The sequence below is a fragment of the Mauremys mutica genome, chromosome 1, assembly GCF_020497125.1.
Source record: "Mauremys mutica isolate MM-2020 ecotype Southern chromosome 1, ASM2049712v1, whole genome shotgun sequence".
NCBI lineage: Eukaryota > Metazoa > Chordata > Testudines > Geoemydidae > Mauremys > Mauremys mutica.
This window is the reverse complement of record NC_059072.1, coordinates 313,145,495-313,162,621: the sequence shown is the minus strand read 5'-3', so window position 1 is coordinate 313,162,621 and position 17,127 is coordinate 313,145,495. Positions and strand designations below refer to the sequence as shown.

Below are 17,127 nucleotides of genomic sequence, written 5' to 3'. Positions count from 1 at the left end.
ACGGGTGATCTTGTGCTGGAAGATCTAATCCGTGCTTAGAATTTACTTCTGCTTAGATGTTCCAATTTAGGCTTCCAGTTTCCGTACTGTTGTTTTCTCCCATCTGAAGCTTATTAGTTTCTATCTATCTAACAGAGCATAAGCTTTTCAGTGTGGGGACCTCATCTTTTCAAGCACCATATACGTCACGGAAGGCAGGGCAGGGTGTGCTGGATCTCCACGTGCTGAGAGACTCGGTGTCCCTGCACTGAGGGCAGGATGGGTCTCGCTGGCTCACCTCAAGTCTCCCCGCACTGAGGGAGGGCCAGGGCTCAGTCCAGCTCCCTGCCTTAAGGGACTCGTGTTCCTGCACTGAGGCCAGGATGGGGCTCGCTGGGTCTCTTCACATTGAGGGCTGCCCTGGTGGAGGGGCCTGGGAGAAATAACAACTTGGGGTGTTCATGTTTCTTGAGCAGCCGCTGTCTGGGCTCAGACTGTGAGACAGAGCAGGGGAGCAGGAGGCTCAGCTCAGATTTTTGTCCCACTGAGAGAGGGGACTGAGTGGTCTCCTTTCACCTAGTGCCTTCCACCCTCGGGTAACTTGATTCTCCAGCCTGGTCTGTGCTGGAGAATTCAGCCATCAATGCAAAGCCCTAGTGGACCAAGGCATTGGACCATTTGCTCCAGTGTAGTTTACCAATTGGAGAAGTTTTGTACCAGTTCAAATGGCAGATTTGTGCCTTGCCCTAGAGAGCTGCAAATTGCACCCCTGTAATTATGCTGGTGGCACTGGTGCCGGAACCATGGAACCATGTCCTCCCGCCCCGCTCCCGCTTTCAACAAAAGGAACGTAAGTGCAGATTTCATGTCCCCTGCAGATTTTTTCCCCCCAGCAGAACAATAGTTTGCCAGGGTGGTGCTGCAATTACACTTTTTGCCAGCCATGGTCTGCTATGGCACCAGAAGAAAGAGAGGGCAGCTGGTTCACTGCTGGAGCAGGCAGCGTGGAGAAAGAGAGGGCACTTTGGCCTCGGTCCCGCAATTTCTGCAGAGGTTCTGGTGCCCTTGGCTAGTCAGTTGATCAATGATGGCTGAAACTGGGTGAGTCCCTAGTGAAGAGCAGGCCTCAGGCTTGACTGTCCACTGTCAAAATTCACACGGAACAGAGAATGTCCCAGATGACACATGCTGCACAGTGAGGTCTTGTCTACACCGAGGTCTTTCTGAAAATCTTCCACCACTATCACAACACTAGTGCTATCAGAGGCTAGCCACCAGCATTTTTACCACCATATTATCCAGGCCCATTCTGAGCATGTTTAGACAGCATTGGTAAAGATACCAGTAAACTCTGGCATTCCCATTGTTTCTTGCTATAGCAGAATTGCACTGATGACACTGCAACACGGGGAGACTTTCAGAAAATTTCAGTGTGCACATAACCTTAGCTATAGCTCTCTGCTCGGGGCAATGTTGATAGAAGTTATAGTGTAGGCAAGGCATAGATTTATTTATTTATTTTTACTGCCTTGTCATCACTGTTGTCATGCCTACATGGCACCTTCCACTATTGCTGCTGCCAATGGAGCTGCATCAGGATGAATTATACATCTCATTTTTCCTAATGTAGATACGACCTCGGAGAAATTGGGGAAGTAGGAGGGGAATGACACATGCACCTCTTTACTGATTTGTACAGTGATCCCATCTTCAAACTAAGTCCACCAACAATTAAATATCTTGCCTGTTGTTAAGAATAGCCTCAGTATGCACATAGTTATAGCGAGGGTCTCTGGATTCCACATTCTGTGGCAATGTTAATTGATTACATAATCAGTTCCCCAGTCACTAGCTAACCCTTTTCATGTACCATGATGGTCATATTTTTTATGTTATAGAAGACGAATACAGTGTTGCCAAGAAAGCACTAAAAATCAGTCAGGCCCCATACAATCATAATTTGAAAATTAATAAACTTGGTTTATATGCCTTCTGGTGTTTGAGCCTTTTGTTCATGTTGTAAAGCTTTTCTCTGCAACCACGAGGCTATCTACTTTAAAAGCTTTGATTCTCACAATCACGACTCCAATTTTCATCACCGCTGTACAGAAGGGATGTAGAGAAACTGGAAAGGATCCAGAGGAGAGTGACAAAAATGATCAAAGGGTTGGAATGCAAGCCCTATGAGCAAAGGCTGAAGGAACCGGGTATGTTTAATTTGGAAAAGAGGCAATTAAGGGGGGACATGATAATGGTCTTCAAATACTTGAAAGGCTGCCATAAGAAAGATGGAGAAAAAGTCTCAGAGTAGCAGCGTGATAGTCTGTATCCGCACAAAGAACAGGAGTACTTGTGGCACCTTAGAGACTAACAATTTTATATGAGCATAAGCTTTCGTGGGCTACAGCCCAGTTCATCAGATGTATAGAATGGAACACACAGTAAGAAGATATGATGATGATGTTCGTCCATCGTTTTCGAAGAAGACCTTAACATCTATCAGGTTGTGAGCTGTCCACAATGCGTCCGCAAATGGCTGGTAAGGCCAATACGGGCACGGAATGTTCTGCCACATGTCGGGCAGACATGCGTGGGCACCACTGTTACAACATTTGCAGCTCTGGCTTTACGGAGTGCTCGCTTCTCTTGTGCTAGTGTTATCCTTCTAGCTTCAGATGTCTGGCAGCCTTGGTGGATCAGCGTACGCCATGTCGATCGGTCTTGTGCCAGGGTTTCCCAGGAGGTGACGTCGATATCCAGGGACTTAAGAGAGGCTTTCAGCGTATCTTTGTATCGCTTCTTTTGTCCCCCGTGCGATCGCTTTCCTTGAGACAGCTCACCAAAGAAGAGCTGTTTGGGGATGCGGTGGTCTGGCATCCTCACAACATGGCCTGCCCAGCGTGTCTGGGCTTTCATAAGCAGAGTGTAAACTGATGGCAGGCCTGCTCTGGAAAGGACTTCTGTGTCAGGCACCTTATCCTGCCACCGAATCCTCAGAAGTCTGCGGAGGCAAGTCGTGTGGAAGTGGTTCAATTGCCTAGCGTGCCTCCTGTATACAGTCCAGGTCTCACTGGCATACATCAAGGTAGTTAGCACTACTGCTCGGTAGACTTTAAGCTTTGTAGCAAGGCTTATTCCACGGCGGTCCCACACGTTGGTCAGCAGTCCGCCAAATGCAGAGCTTGCCTTGGCGATTCTGCAGTTGACCTCGATGTCAATTGTCACTGCACGGGAGAGGGTGCTGCCAAGGTATGTAAATTGGTCCACTGCTTGCAGCTTTTGCCCCTTCACTGTGATGATGGGCTCTTGGTGTTGGGCTTTCGGAGCTGGCTGGTGCATCACTTCGGTTTTCTTTATGTTGATAAGAAGGCCAAAGTTATCGCATGCTGCTGCGAATTTGTCCATGCTGGCTTGCATTTCCTGCTCTGATCCAGCATTCAGGGCACAATCGTCAGCAAAAAGGAGGTCTCGTAGCACAGTCTCCTTTATCTTGGTGACAGCCTGGAGTCTTCGCAGGTTGAACAGTTTCCCATCAGTCCTGTATCTCAGGCTGACTCCCAAGGAACTGTTCTGAAAGGCGTCTGACAGCATGGCTGAAAACATCATGCTGAACAGGGTCGGTGCCAACACACACCCTTGCTTGACACCATTTGTGACGGGAAAGGCCTCTGAAGCTTCTCCGTCGTCCAGAACACGAGCCGTCATGCCGTCGTGGAACTGACGTACCATCAGGATGAATCTATCAGGGCACCCAAACTTCGACATGATACGCCACAGACCTTCACGACTGACAGTGTCAAAAGCCTTAGTGAGATCCACAAAGATGGTGTACAGTTCACGATTCTGCTCTTGACACTTCTCTTGGAGCTGTCGGACTGCGAAGATCATGTCCACAGTGCCACGCTCTTTACGAAAGCCGCACTGTGTCTCGGGTAATAGACCCTGTTCCAGGTGGTCAATCAGGCGATTCAGCAACACTCATGCAAGGATCTTGCCTGCGCTGGAAAGCAATGATATTCCTCTATGATTGTCGCAGACTTTTCGATTTCCTTTCCTCTTGTAGAGGTGTACGATGGATGCATCTTTCAATTCCTGAGGAATAGACCCTTGATTCCAGAAGGACTGAAACAGTTGAGTGAGTTTGTCAACAAGCACTGCACCACCATCCTTATAAACTTCTGCTGGGATCGCATCAGATCCTGAGGCCTTGCCACTGGACAGCTGGCTGATGGCCTGTAGGATTTCAGACTCTGATGGTGGAACGTCCAGACTGTGGTTGATATCCGCCTGGGGCATTCTATCAATCGCCTCGTTATTAATGGAAGATGGGCGGTTCAGTACAGATTGAAAATGCTCAGCCCAACGCTGTAGAATCAGAGTCTTCTCAGTAATGAGAGTTACACCATCTAAATCCAGTAAAGGAGAGCTCCCTGAGGGCCGAGGTCCGTACAAGGATCTGAGGGCTTCGTAGAACCGTTTGGCATCGTTTCTATCAGCAAACATCTGGATTTCACCTGCCTTGGCACTCAACCAGGAGTCCTGCATCTTGCGAAGCTTGTTCTGTACGGTCCTGCGAGTGTTGTTAAAGGCATTTTTCTTAGCTGATGACGACGGGTCGTTCTGATGAGCACGGTAAAGGCGGTGCTTTTCAGCAAGTAAGGCCTTGATCTCTTCATCGTTTTCATCAAACCAGTCCTGCTGTTTCCTGTGTGAGGGTCCAAGAACCTTTAGTGCAGAAGAGTGCACAATATTCCGGAAGCGTTCCCAGTCCTTCTCAGCATTTTCCTCTAATTGCAGCTCTAAGAGTTGGTTGTCAAGATCTTCTGCTAGTAAAGCTGCTGTATTGGGGTTCCTCAGTTTACTGACGTTAATCTTTTTCACCACAGCTCTGTTTCCCTGCGGACGTCTCTTTGGCTTGATGTAAAGGCTTAATTTAGAGATGATGAGTCTATGATCAGTCCAACAGTCAGCACTCGGCATGGCCTTAGTCACCCTTACATCCTGTCTATCTTTCCTCCGCACGATGACATAATCAATGAGATGCCAGTGCTTGGAGCGTGGATGCATCCAGGACGTCTTTTTGCGAGTGGGCAGGCGGAAGATAGTATTGGTAATGATCAGATCATGAGCCACACATGTCTTCAGGAGTAGTAGGCCATTGCTGTTACATTTGCCGAATCCATTTTTTCCAATGACGCCATCCCAGGCAGAGTGATCAGATCCTACTCTCGCGTTAAAATCGCCAAGTAGAATCAGCCTGTCGGTACGCTTCACGGATGAGAGTAGGGCATCAAGATCTTCATAAAACTTGTCCTTTACTTCATCCGGATTCGTCATTGTGGGTGCGTAAGCGCTGATTAGTATAGCTTGCTTTCCTCTCGGTAGTGGAAGATGCAGTGTCATGAGTCGGTCGTTCACACCCTTGGGAAGACTGGCAAATTTGCGGACAAGCTGATTCTTAACCGCAAAGCCAACTCCAGATTCACGACGTTCGTCACTGCTACGTCCACACCAGAAGAATGTGTAACCACCCCCTATTTCTGTGAGCTGACCTTCGTTGGCTAGACGAGTTTCACACAAGGCTGCAATATCGATGTTAAATCTTGCGAGCTCTCTAGCGACCAGGGCTGTTCTTCTTTCTGGTCGATCTGCTGAGGGGTTATCTTGAAGCGTGCGTACGTTCCATGTACCAATAATGAGTGGTGTCACCTTGCGGTTTGTTATTTGAAGTTTTGTTGTTCGACCGCATAAGATGGGATCCCCTCCAGCCGCGGTAAGCTGGCCAGGGTTCTGTGAAGCAAACAATGTTTAGGGCACCTTTTCTAGCCCCTTCCTCTTGCTACGGAGGTGAGCAGTGCGGTCCTAAAAAGGGCTGCTCAGTCACTCAGGTAGACGCCGAATCCAGCTGTTGCTTCGATCAGCAAGAAGACGACCATTAGACCTGAGCCGCCTGTGTGCAGGTCCACGGCTACAGCTCCCAGTGTATCCACACCTGCTGCTTCGTCGCTCGCCCATCGCCACAGGACTTTGAAATTTACGGAAGTTAGATGTCAAGACTTGCGCGTGGATTGGATTAAAGTGAGGGAGAGGTGCGCATAGTCAGCCTCACTCTCTCTTCCCAGATCCCATACATACATACAGAGAACATGAAAAGGTGGTAGTTGCCATACCAACTTTAAGAGGCTAATTAATTAAGATGAGCTATTATCAGTAGGAGAAAAAAAAAGACTTTTGTAGAGAAAAAAAAGTCTTCTCTCTTGCCACAGAGGGCAGGGCAAGAGGCAACAGGTTTAACCTACAGCAGAGCAGATTTAGATTAAATCTCAGGAAAAACTTCCAAACTGTAAAAACAGCAGGACAAAGGAACAGACTGCCTAGGGAAGTCATGGAATCTCCATCACTACAGGTTTTCAAAAGGAGGCTGGATAGCCATCTGTCTTGAATCATTTAGGCACAACAAATCCTGAATCTTGGCACAGGGTTAGACTAGATGATCCTTGCAGTCCCTTCTAACCCTATGGTTCTGATTCCAAGAGCTGCAGCTTTAAGAAAACCCCCAAATTAAAAAACTGGGGCAGGTGTTACCAAAAACCCCCTTTGCCTATCCCGTCCAGAAATCTGAAGTGACAATGACAGCTTTATAAAGCTAAAGAGAGGAAGACCGGGGGCCTGAGACTGTGCTCAGTACACTGGTGCTAATCACAGTAATTCCACTGAAGCCAGTGGAGTTACTTCTATGTAATACTGGGCTAAGGAAGTCAGGAAATCTAACTCGGTACTTGATGCTTGGTATTACCTGGGTTACCTTCTGTTAGTGGACCAGAATAATCATGTTTGGGGACCCAATTCCACTGTGTAGTGCAGACAAAACTTTAACTACATTCAAAGCTTGGACTCTGATCCTGACTTTCTCTGTACCCTCAGCTCAACTCGTTCTCTCATCATAGCATCAGATTCAGAATCCAGTGGCCTCTTCTGCATCTTTGGAGTATCCAAAGCTTTAGCTATCCTCTAAGCTTAAATTCCATAGTGATGGAACCTTCCTTAGGCTTGTTACACCACAAAACAGAACCATAATTGGGTCAGTGCACAACAGTATTGTAAATCAGACTGTATTTTTGTTTTATCCTTAGTGTAAACGGGCCCTGAATCACTGCTTCAGTTTTCCATGTGCAAAATGGGGATAACAGAGAAGTATGGGGTATATTGCAAGAATTAATGTTTAAATGCCTTGAAATTCTCATATGAAAGATGCAATACAAGTACAAATACTACTCATTAATGCAAATGTGAGCAAAACCATTTTAATCCAGAGAACAATATTAGAAAGGAAAGCCACACAGAAGAGTTGGACAGTATGGGAAGAATAAATCATACAAAATAAACCAAGACAATTTAAAACCCCAAATAATGCCCCTCCTCCCCCCGGCCAACAAACAAAACACCATGGCACAGGAAAGCTGTTAAAAAAAATATAACAGTACAAGAGTTAAATTCAAGTAAAAAAGAAAAAACCCAACACACTTGCAGCCAGAAATAAAAGGCCCCCTCTTTTTACACAGAAACAATATTTTCTTTTCTAGTCCCTCACATTGCTCTTAGGTCCGAAAGGGCTCGGAAAAGAAATGGAAACGCAAAACGCATCTCTGCTGAGAGTAAAGTGTGTGTTTATATGTATCAATTTCTCAAACCACAGTTTATAGATAAAAAAAAAAGAATCTGCTAAAACCCCAATGTTTTAAGCCTTAAATAAGCAGCTTAATCATAGAATCATAGGATTGGAAGGGACCTCAAGAGGTCATCTAGTCCACTCCCCTGCACTCATGGAAGAACTAAGTATTATCTAGACCAGTGGTCTCCAAAGTGGGGTGCATGCACCACAGGGGGTGCGCAAGACGATCCATTGGGGGGCACGGCAGGAGGAGCGCCGCCGGAGGGGAAAAAGGGGGGGGTGGCCAGAGGAGGGAGGGAGCAGGGAAGCTGTCCCCCCGCAGGCAGGGCCACCCGGAATGCAGGGGCTTTAGGGGCTGCAGGGCCCTGGGCTAAGGGGGCCCCAGGGCCGTGGTCTGCAGCTCGAAAGCACCTTTCTGGCTCATGGAGGAGCAGGGGCAGCCACGCAGCCAGCGGCCGGAGAGAAGCGGCGCTTTCCCCTTCAAAGCCGGCTGGAGAGAAGCGGCACTTTGAAGGGGAAAGCACTGCTTTTCTCCAGCTGCTGGCTGTGCGGCTGCCCCTGCTCCTCCTGAGTCCTCCAGCCCGTGCTCACAGGGCCGCATTCCGAAAGGGGCTTTAGAGCTGCCGGCGAGGGCCCCTGGGTCGCCTTAGCCCAGGGCCCTGCAGCCCCTAAAGCCCCTGCATTCCGGGTGGTCCTGCCTGCCGGGGACAGTGGGGGGCAGCTCCCAGAACCGCGGCCATGGGAGTGGTGCTGCGCCATGCAGAGCCCCCTGCACCAAACAGGAGCTGCCCCAGATAAGTGCCCTGCACCTCCTGCTTGTCCCAGCCCTGAGCCTCCTCCCACACCTCCACCCTGAGCACCTTCCTGCACCCTAACTCCCTCCCAGACCCCGCACCCCACCCCGAGCCCCCTCCCGCACCCTAACCCTAATCCAGACCTTCAAATTGCTGTATCACAAAGTGTTAAACCAAGATTTTCAGAAATAATGAAGCATATTCAATTACATTGTTCTCACTACAAATATTAATATTTTTTGTGAGAGCAAAAAGGTTTTGTACCTTTAATAAAATAATTTAAAAATATTGTTTATTTCATCTTTATCTCATCCTTTTTTAATTTCTACTTTTTGTGTATGTTTTATAATATACATAATATATTAGTATAATAGCACATGGATATAATTTATACATAAATATGCATATATTGCAGGTGCGTGCTCAAAAAAGTTTTACTGATGGGGTGCACGTTCAAAAAAGTTTGGAGACCACTGATCTAGAGCATTCCTGACAGATGTTTGTCTAACCTGCTCTTAAAAATCTCCAATGATGGAGATTCCACCACCTCCCTAGGCAATTTATTCCAGTGCTTAACCACCCTGACAGTTACGAAGTTTTTCCTAATGTCCAACCTAAACTGTTCTTGCGGCAATTTAAGCCCATTGCTTCCTGTCCTATTCTCAGAGGTTAAGGAGAACAATTTTTCTCCCTCCTCCTTATAACAACCTTTTATACTTGAAAACTGCTATGTTAGATTTAAAATGTTAGATTTTATTTCTGTTTTTAGCCTCCGCCTCCCCTGGCTGGTTGACACAGTGTTCTACTCTGCTAGTCTTCCACATCATCAGAACAAGCAGAAAACTAAATAAATGATTGACCTTTAAAACGTCAAATGTATGTCCTCAGTGAGGAACAGTCACGTGATACATGTGAAAAAATTCTGTGCTATGAAAGTCTGAGTCATCACTAACAGCTGTTCCACCTGTATCAGTGTGCAAGGTTCTAGTTCCTTCAAGCCTATTAAAATGATCACAATTGACTATGGGGACAGCCACCTGATACAGACAAAAGAGTATGCCCCTCTGTTGAGTGTATCCAAGAATGGGATCACCTTCACTATTAGCAGATGTTCTTTAACTTTTATGCTAATGGGAGCATTATGTTACTCTCCCCCTCCTCCCCCCCAACCTCTCACTAATGACAAATGCCAGAACAATCAGAATCTGAAAACTTTCCATATGGAAAAACTGGAACAGAATGATGTTAACCTAATCATCGGTGCTAGGCTTTCAACTGTTGTTGGGGCTAAAAGGGTCAGACAGAGCAGTCTGATTGTTAAAGAACCACACCAGCTGTATCATAGAAACAGAATAAATATCTTATAAATCTCCATCTAGATGAGGAAATGGTGTTTCCATAATGAATATGCTGTATATCATTGCTCAAATGCAAGAAAACAAGAACTGTAATGACATCATGTTCTTTCTGTATGAGTTTAATTGCAGCCTCACTTTAATGCTGCCAGTGATAAGAAACTATGCTATTAGCACTGCTCTTAAAGAGACAAAAAGCTTTAATGAATACCGTGAAGAGCTACAGAAGCTCTTAAAATAAAAAGAGTCCATCAATCAGATTTATTCTGAAGAGTGCTTTTTAAATCTAACCTAGAAGGTTGACTTTTAAATACCAAAACATTCTCTTCACTGTTCTGCAGTTAAAGAAAGAAAGAAAGAAAAAGGGCCTGCCAAAGTTCAATTACTGAAATATTGTTGGCAAAGAAACTGCAACAACAATTGCATGCTTAAGATTGAAGATATAGTTCAAAATACTTCAAATAATCCCTCAGCGGTGATTTACAGGGCAGAATTTAAAAGGATGCCCCAAATCTTACTTAGGCCCCAAATCTGCAATGATCCATGGGAGCAGTCCCATTGAAGCACACTGGAAGTCTTTGCAGGATCGGGGCCTTTGATGGAAACATCAGTTTGTACGTTTAGATTTCATATACTAAAATACATACACCAGCAAACAAGAAATATACATAGGATTTTAAGATAGAACTCTTCATTCACAACAGGTACACTCTGAAGAATCTTTACATAACAATATTTGTTTGAGGACATTCACAAAACATTCAAACTTTGGTTTACACAGTAAGGGCCCTACCCAGCTGAAAACAGCAGTGGCATTCCAAGCCATGCAAACTACTGAAGGCTGTGGATACCAGCTGTGCAGAAGCCATCCCTTTTAGCATGGCCATTTACAGGCCAGTCCTAGAATTCCTCTGTCTTCCCTGCCAAAGCCAGGCAGTTCATGGAACATAGCACAGCCCTAAGGGTAGAGGAACTGTGCTGCATAGTCCTGGGAGGATGAGACTGACTCCAAGCTTGGCCTCTAGCAGGCAGAGCTTTTTTTAAAGGGATCCCTGAGAGTTAAGAAACCAGGGGTGCAACAAAGGGGGGCCCAGGCCCCCCGGCTTAGCCCTTGACCAGAGATAGGTGGCATAACAGTAGAGCCCCTTCCCTGTTGGTATGACAAAGGAGTGGGCAGGCCAAATTTGAGTGGTCTTGCAATCCCATGTGCCAGGTCACGGAATCAGTCATGCTTGGCTGCCTCTCTGTCATGCCAGCAGGGAAGAGACTCCACTGTTACGCCACCCAGTTCTGCCTCCCGAATGCCATAGGTGTGCCCTGTCCCTAGCCTACTGCTGGGAACCTGACCAGAACCTGATTGTTTGCAAGCTGAGAGCCAATCAGCCAAAGGGGAGGCAGTATCTCAGACAGGAAATAAGGCACACATTTTTAACAGAGTAATTAGCCATTGGAACAAGTTACCAAGAGTTATCGAGGATTCTCCCTCACCAGCAATTTTTAAATCAAGATTGGATCCTTTGCTGTAGGAATTATTCTGAGGAAGTTCTCTGGCCTGTGGTATACAGGTCAAACTAGACGATCACAGTGGTCCCTTTTAGCCTTGGAATCTGAAAATTGCGGTTGTCTTCCTAGAAAGAACCATCTGTTTTCCCATCCTCTAGTAATCAAGGGAGCTTCCCCAGTAGCTTGTGTGCTAAGTTGCTATTCCTAATGGGGTATTCCTCTTTCCTTCTGGTATAGGTAGTAGGGTTACTCTTCAGGTCACATCACTCCTCTCTTCTCCTCCTTCACTGAGCTCTAAACACAGACCCTTTAAATTTTTTTTCAGTGACTGGCTGTGGAGTCAAAGTGGGGAAGAATCTGCCTAGCATAAGGCATTTAAGTGATTCCCTCAGTGATCCAACTCTATTCCTATGATTCCTTGATTCAGTTTTTACATCTGGCAATCAGGCTGGGAAGAGTCAGATTTCATCAGCATTAAGAGGGCACCCAGGAACTGCCCAATGAACTATTCCACAGGATTACAGAGGGCTACTTTTCCCTCAGAATAGGGAGCCTCTGAAGCTGCCAGGAGGCACACAGATCTTCATTAGTAGCTATTGTTATTGGAATGTGTCCTAAATCAATGTGATACATACATTTTTCTTCAGAAACATTTAGTTAAATATATAGAAACAAGAATAAAAGTGATTGGAAGTTCTCGTTAAGAATATTAAGTCAGTGCTTTAATTTTGGAAGTTGTTTCACTCCTGCAGTCTTTTTAATTGGTCCTTTTTTTGGATCCAGAATCCTTTGATTTTCAGGAACATTATGTCTTCTTCTGAAATAAAGTCAGAAAGGTTAATCATTACATGTCACTTACAAGATGATGCTCTGGAAACTTGACTGTTGGAAATTGGCATACTTTTTATATTAAAATAACTGATTATTATGGTTAATTAATAAACAGTTTCTTTCTGAGTGTGAGGTTAACAGAGCATTTAATTATTCTGTGTACAAATCCCAATCCTCATCTCATCATTCCTGAATAACTTTATATTATTTAGATGATGAAATTTTAAAGGAACATGAAAAGAATATTAAACATTTGTATAAACAGGAAGGCAGCAGGCTGGGGAGACATTTTCACCAATTATATGCTCCTGATCAAGACACGGAAATTACTGTCTGCACCTGTAATTAGAGCTCTCTGCAGGCAGTATCCTCTAGAGAGCCTGCTCTTAAGTCCCATGCCCTTACCTATAAAACTTTGGTAGCTGATAAGTTTACATTCACTTAATGGGAATAACTCCCCTAAGCTTTATAAAGTGTTCTTTATTTACTTTTGGATCATAAAGTTTAATTTATAGGACTACAGAACAGAATTTCCAAGGGGAGAAAAGTGACTAAGTAAATCCACAAAGCCAGTCTCAGGAGGATGTAGACAGCATCTCTCTACTATTATGCAAAACTCTATTCATCCCTGCAGTATCTGAGCATTTTATATAGTCTAACATACAAGGTTTCAGTTTCTCTCTCACCCAGTTGAGAAAGGAGGAAGGGAATATATATCAATTGCATACACATGTGTGTGTGCACTGATGATTGGAGAACTATTCTGCATATTGTTCGATGGTGAAAGTTGCGGTCATTTCATATGTTCTGGGAATGAGTTGCAGGTTTCTGGGCAAGCTGCCAAGAAAGCACCATCTCCAGTGCTCTCTAGTTTCACTTTTGAGGTTGCCAAGTTCCATTGTTCTAACTGTCATGAGCAGTATATGGGGCCTGCTTCCATTTAAAGCTTTGAAGATAAGAGCCAAAGTCTTGAATCTGACTCAGTAATCAATGAGGAGCTGTTGCAGAACTGAGTAGACAGACAGATCAACCTCTCCCCACCCTCCAGTTCCCATGTTTTTCTACTGTCGTGCAAGTGTCTAAAGCCCCATCTGACCTGACCCAGGAACCATGGTAAGAACCTCTATTTAAACTGGCTTCTAATTCAGCCAGAATGTACCAGCAACCAGGATTAAACAAAGTTTAATATTGTTTATTAACCTGATTTGAAACCCAGTGAAGACAAAGCTTTGAAATATCAGTTGAAATTAGACGAGAAGATGCTGGAGGAAATTATGAGGTTGTTCTCAAGGCCTGGATTTATTGCATAGTTTTACTCTGGAATTTAAATGGAATTACTTCTAATTTGCATCAGTGTGAGTGAGAGCAGATTCAGGCCCCCAGTCTTTAAAGTCATTAGAGTAGTATTTATGGAGGAATGATGACAATGGCTCTCTGTTAAATTCTCCATACATTGAAGGGGTTCCTCACCTGTGCTTGCTACTTCCTGATGATACACACTGTGACATAACACCACTCTTTGGTAAAAGCTGCCAGGTGAGACCAAGGTGGGGAACTCACCAGGCTCAAAGTTCTAAGCAGTTGGCCACAGAAGCCAATGCAGTGCAACCTAAGAGCTCCCTCATGGCTCTAACCGTCAGTTCCTTTCAGGGGCAGGGATAGTTCAGTGGTTTGAGCATTGGCCTACTAAACCCAGGGTTGTGAGTTCAATCTTCAAAGCATTTAGGGATCTGGGGCAAAAATCTGTCTGGGGACTGGTCCTGCTTTGAGCGGGGGTTGGATTAGATTACCTCCTGAGGTCCCTTCCAATGCTGGTATTCTACTATTCTAAGCAAAAGGTGAAGAAATCCCATCATGTGCATAAAGTAATTTGAAAAGTGCTGATTGAGGTTACAAAACCATCAGCTTTGAGAAGAGGAGGTGATGCAGCAGTAATCTGTCACAACATGTATCTTTCCAGAACAACTATAGGAAATTATTTTTGTCTAATATAAAAAGAATTAAAGACAGCAACTATCATAATACTCTCAAATAAATACTGGTCTAAAACCCACAGAACAGTGCTACTATTCAGCCGGTATTCAATGTCTGGCTGCTGCTGGCTTCCTTAGTCCCTCCAGAGGGAGTAAGGGAGAAACATGCTGGCTCTGCCCTCTCTGGCCTCCTCCACAGGAGCTATATAAAAAACACAGCCAGAGCCAGAAACTGCCTACGGGCTGCATATTAAGTATTTAAGAGCCACACAATACTTGTCTGATCTTAAGAATCCTTAGTAGCAGACATTAAACCTTACTCTAATAACAGTAATCTACTGAACTCTCACCATGAGACCAAAGAGAGGGAATCGGTGAATATAGTTAACATTGCAGAATGTGTCTTATTCATGTCCTGAGTGAGAGGTTAAAATAGAAAACAGGTGGGAAAACTATTTCATATCAATTAGCTTTTATAATCTAATGATGGGACAGCTGTTCTCAATTTGTATCATGGCTCAATTGCAATGATATAGTTAAGGATTTGTTAGTGTTTCCATTTCCAGTAAAGAATCAGCTTCAATTTGAAACTTGGTTTATCAGAGCTCAGCCCAGACACACATTTTTATGTTCTAAATTCTTCCAAACAGGTTGGTGCTCTTCACATTTAAAAACTTTGGGGAAACTCTTTTGCACCTGTGTAACTAAAAACTGGCTTTGATTTATTAAGCAATTAGGTGTTAATATGAGGTCATCTACAATTACTCACCTTCTCATCCACTAGACAGCTGTACAATCTCTATTGACTGAGAAGAACCAGGCTGAGCATTTAATTACATTACTGTTAATGGACTGGAGAATGTAAGAGCAGACTTAGCAAAAAGGCCTATTTTTGACTGAGATTTATATGTAAGGATGCCAAAACTTCTGTTAGGTTCCACAAAGGCCACTTACATTGTATGAGTACTGTACTATCATTCTGTAATAGTCTGTTAGGTAATAAACTGATTTAAAATCAGTACCAAGAGTGATATGGACATCAATATTTTGTCAGTAAGATTATCTGCAGCAATCTTTATCTTGGATAGAGGGCTATGATAGTCAAGGGAGAGTATTTAGATAAATGTATTAAATCAGAAAATGGAGGGAATATGAAAGATTTACCTTAGTATCTGGTTTTCCTTCTTGATCTGTACTGCATCTGTTTTCTGCCTCTCAGCAATTTTAAGTGTAGCTGATGTCTGCAATGATCAAATTTTTATAAAGCAAGTTATCCTCCAAGTATATATGTTGTTAGGAAAGCAAAAATTCTCCTCACGTTGATTTAGAAAAGACAAGCACTATGACCCTGATTCAGCAAAGAATTTAAGCCCATGCTTAAGCACAGCACATGCTTAAGGTTATGTCCCACTGAAATCAACAAGACAATCACATGTTTAAGTTCTCCGCTGAATCAAAAACTATATTACTTGAATCCATGCATTACTAATTAGGACAAGAATCCTGTATTTTCCATCTGCAAGCAATTTTCCCCTATGTATTGTCCTGTATGGGAAAGATAGAATAATGAATGTTTTAGTGATTTTGTTGTGCTGTTGGAATTATGAAATTAAGTGAGAAGAGTGCAGCATTTACATCATCCCTGCTGCCTCTAGAGAGCATTACTACAATACTGGGATATATAAAATCCAAGAAGCAGTTATAAAACTTTGATAATAAAAAGCAAAAATGTGGGGAGAACTTAAACTGTCTCTCTTGTCCCTTGGCTCACAGATCCCCTTGATGCCGAGCTCCTCCAGGCTCATGTCCAACTGTCACCCCAGAAACATCCTCTTGTAGGAATTTCCATAGAATGGAGGGGGAAGCAACGAAAAATGCTTCAGGCTTACTTTGCAGTAACTTAGTGCTTCTGTGGCTGGTGGGATGGGGTGTGCTTGTTGAAAACTGACACAATCCTGCCAACTTCCCAGACCCACAGAGCCCCCATAGAGGGGCTTTGTGGGAGCATAAGGCAAAGCAAGACAGCTGGCCACACTAGGGAGCCATAGATGACTTTTTTCTAAAAGCACAGAGCCATGGATCTCTTTGATGCCATTTAAACAAAGCACATGGTTTGGATTATTTTTAAATCTTAATGTTATACTTTAAAATGTATGTGAATGCATTCTTCACGAGAGGGGAAAGAACCTAGCACAGCAAGGAACCACATCTGTGACTGGTTATAACAAATACACTGGTTTCTAATGTGCTTCCATGTATGTACTGCATTAGACAACTACTCTCACTAACACTGTACTAGCAAAGCCTACTATAATTCAAACGAAGACATTTTCAAAGAATATACGAGTAAAGACAGAGTAAGAGCTGCCTGGATTTCATTTATGGAAAGCACTGTTAAATTGTCTGCTTTCAGGGAGTTCTACTAAAAACATTGACTTATGAGAAATAATTTTTGAAGTTTTTTTTTTTTAATTCTGTGTACCACTTTAAGAAAAAGGTTCTCTTAGGGTACGTCTACACTTACCTGCCGGTTCGACGCGGAGAGTTCGACTTTTTGGAGTTCGAACTATCGCGTCTGATCTAGACGCGATAGTTCGAACTCCGGAAGCGCCGCGGTCGACTCCGGTACTCCACCTCGGCAGAAGGAGTTGGCGGAGTCGACGGGGGAGCCGCGGAGTTCGACCCCGCCGCGTCTGGACGGGTGAGTTGTTCGAATTAGGGTACTTCGAATTCAGCTACACTATTCACGTAGCTGAATTTGCATACCCTAATTCGAACCCCCTTCTTAGTGTAGACCAGGCCTTAAAGACCTATCGCATTTCCCCACTGCTTGGTTCTCAAAATATTGCATTCTGCAAGCCACAAGGAAAGTTCCACTAACCATCAATGTTCCATAGTGTGTGGTCTGAGAACCAGTCTTTTACGATGGAAAAAAAAAAAAGTAATGCCTTTTGGATGAATACCAAATCTTGTGAAACCTTTACATTTATTTTAACTGTATCGCTTAAAAAAAAGATTAT

The 17,127-nt window shown here is 44.1% G+C and overlaps 1 protein-coding gene across 2 annotated transcripts in view; it reads right to left on the bottom strand.

Annotated features, from left to right (window-relative positions):
* Positions 1–9,094: 9,094 nt before the first annotated feature.
* The window catches only part of LOC123369790 (coiled-coil domain-containing protein 169-like), a 45,805-nt gene continuing 37,772 nt past the window's right edge, over positions 9,095–17,127 (bottom strand). Inside the window, exons 7-8 of one of the 2 annotated variants that reach the window (XM_045015762.1) lie at positions 15,272–15,348; positions 9,095–12,117 (exon numbers count right to left, since the gene is read on the bottom strand). In XM_045015762.1, coding sequence (XP_044871697.1) covers positions 12,018–12,117; positions 15,272–15,348 — 177 coding nt within the window. In that variant the 3' untranslated portion in view covers positions 9,095–12,017. Of the gene's footprint in view, positions 12,121–15,271; positions 15,349–17,127 lie in introns of both variants that reach the window. The other variant, XM_045015754.1, reaches the window with a different exon arrangement.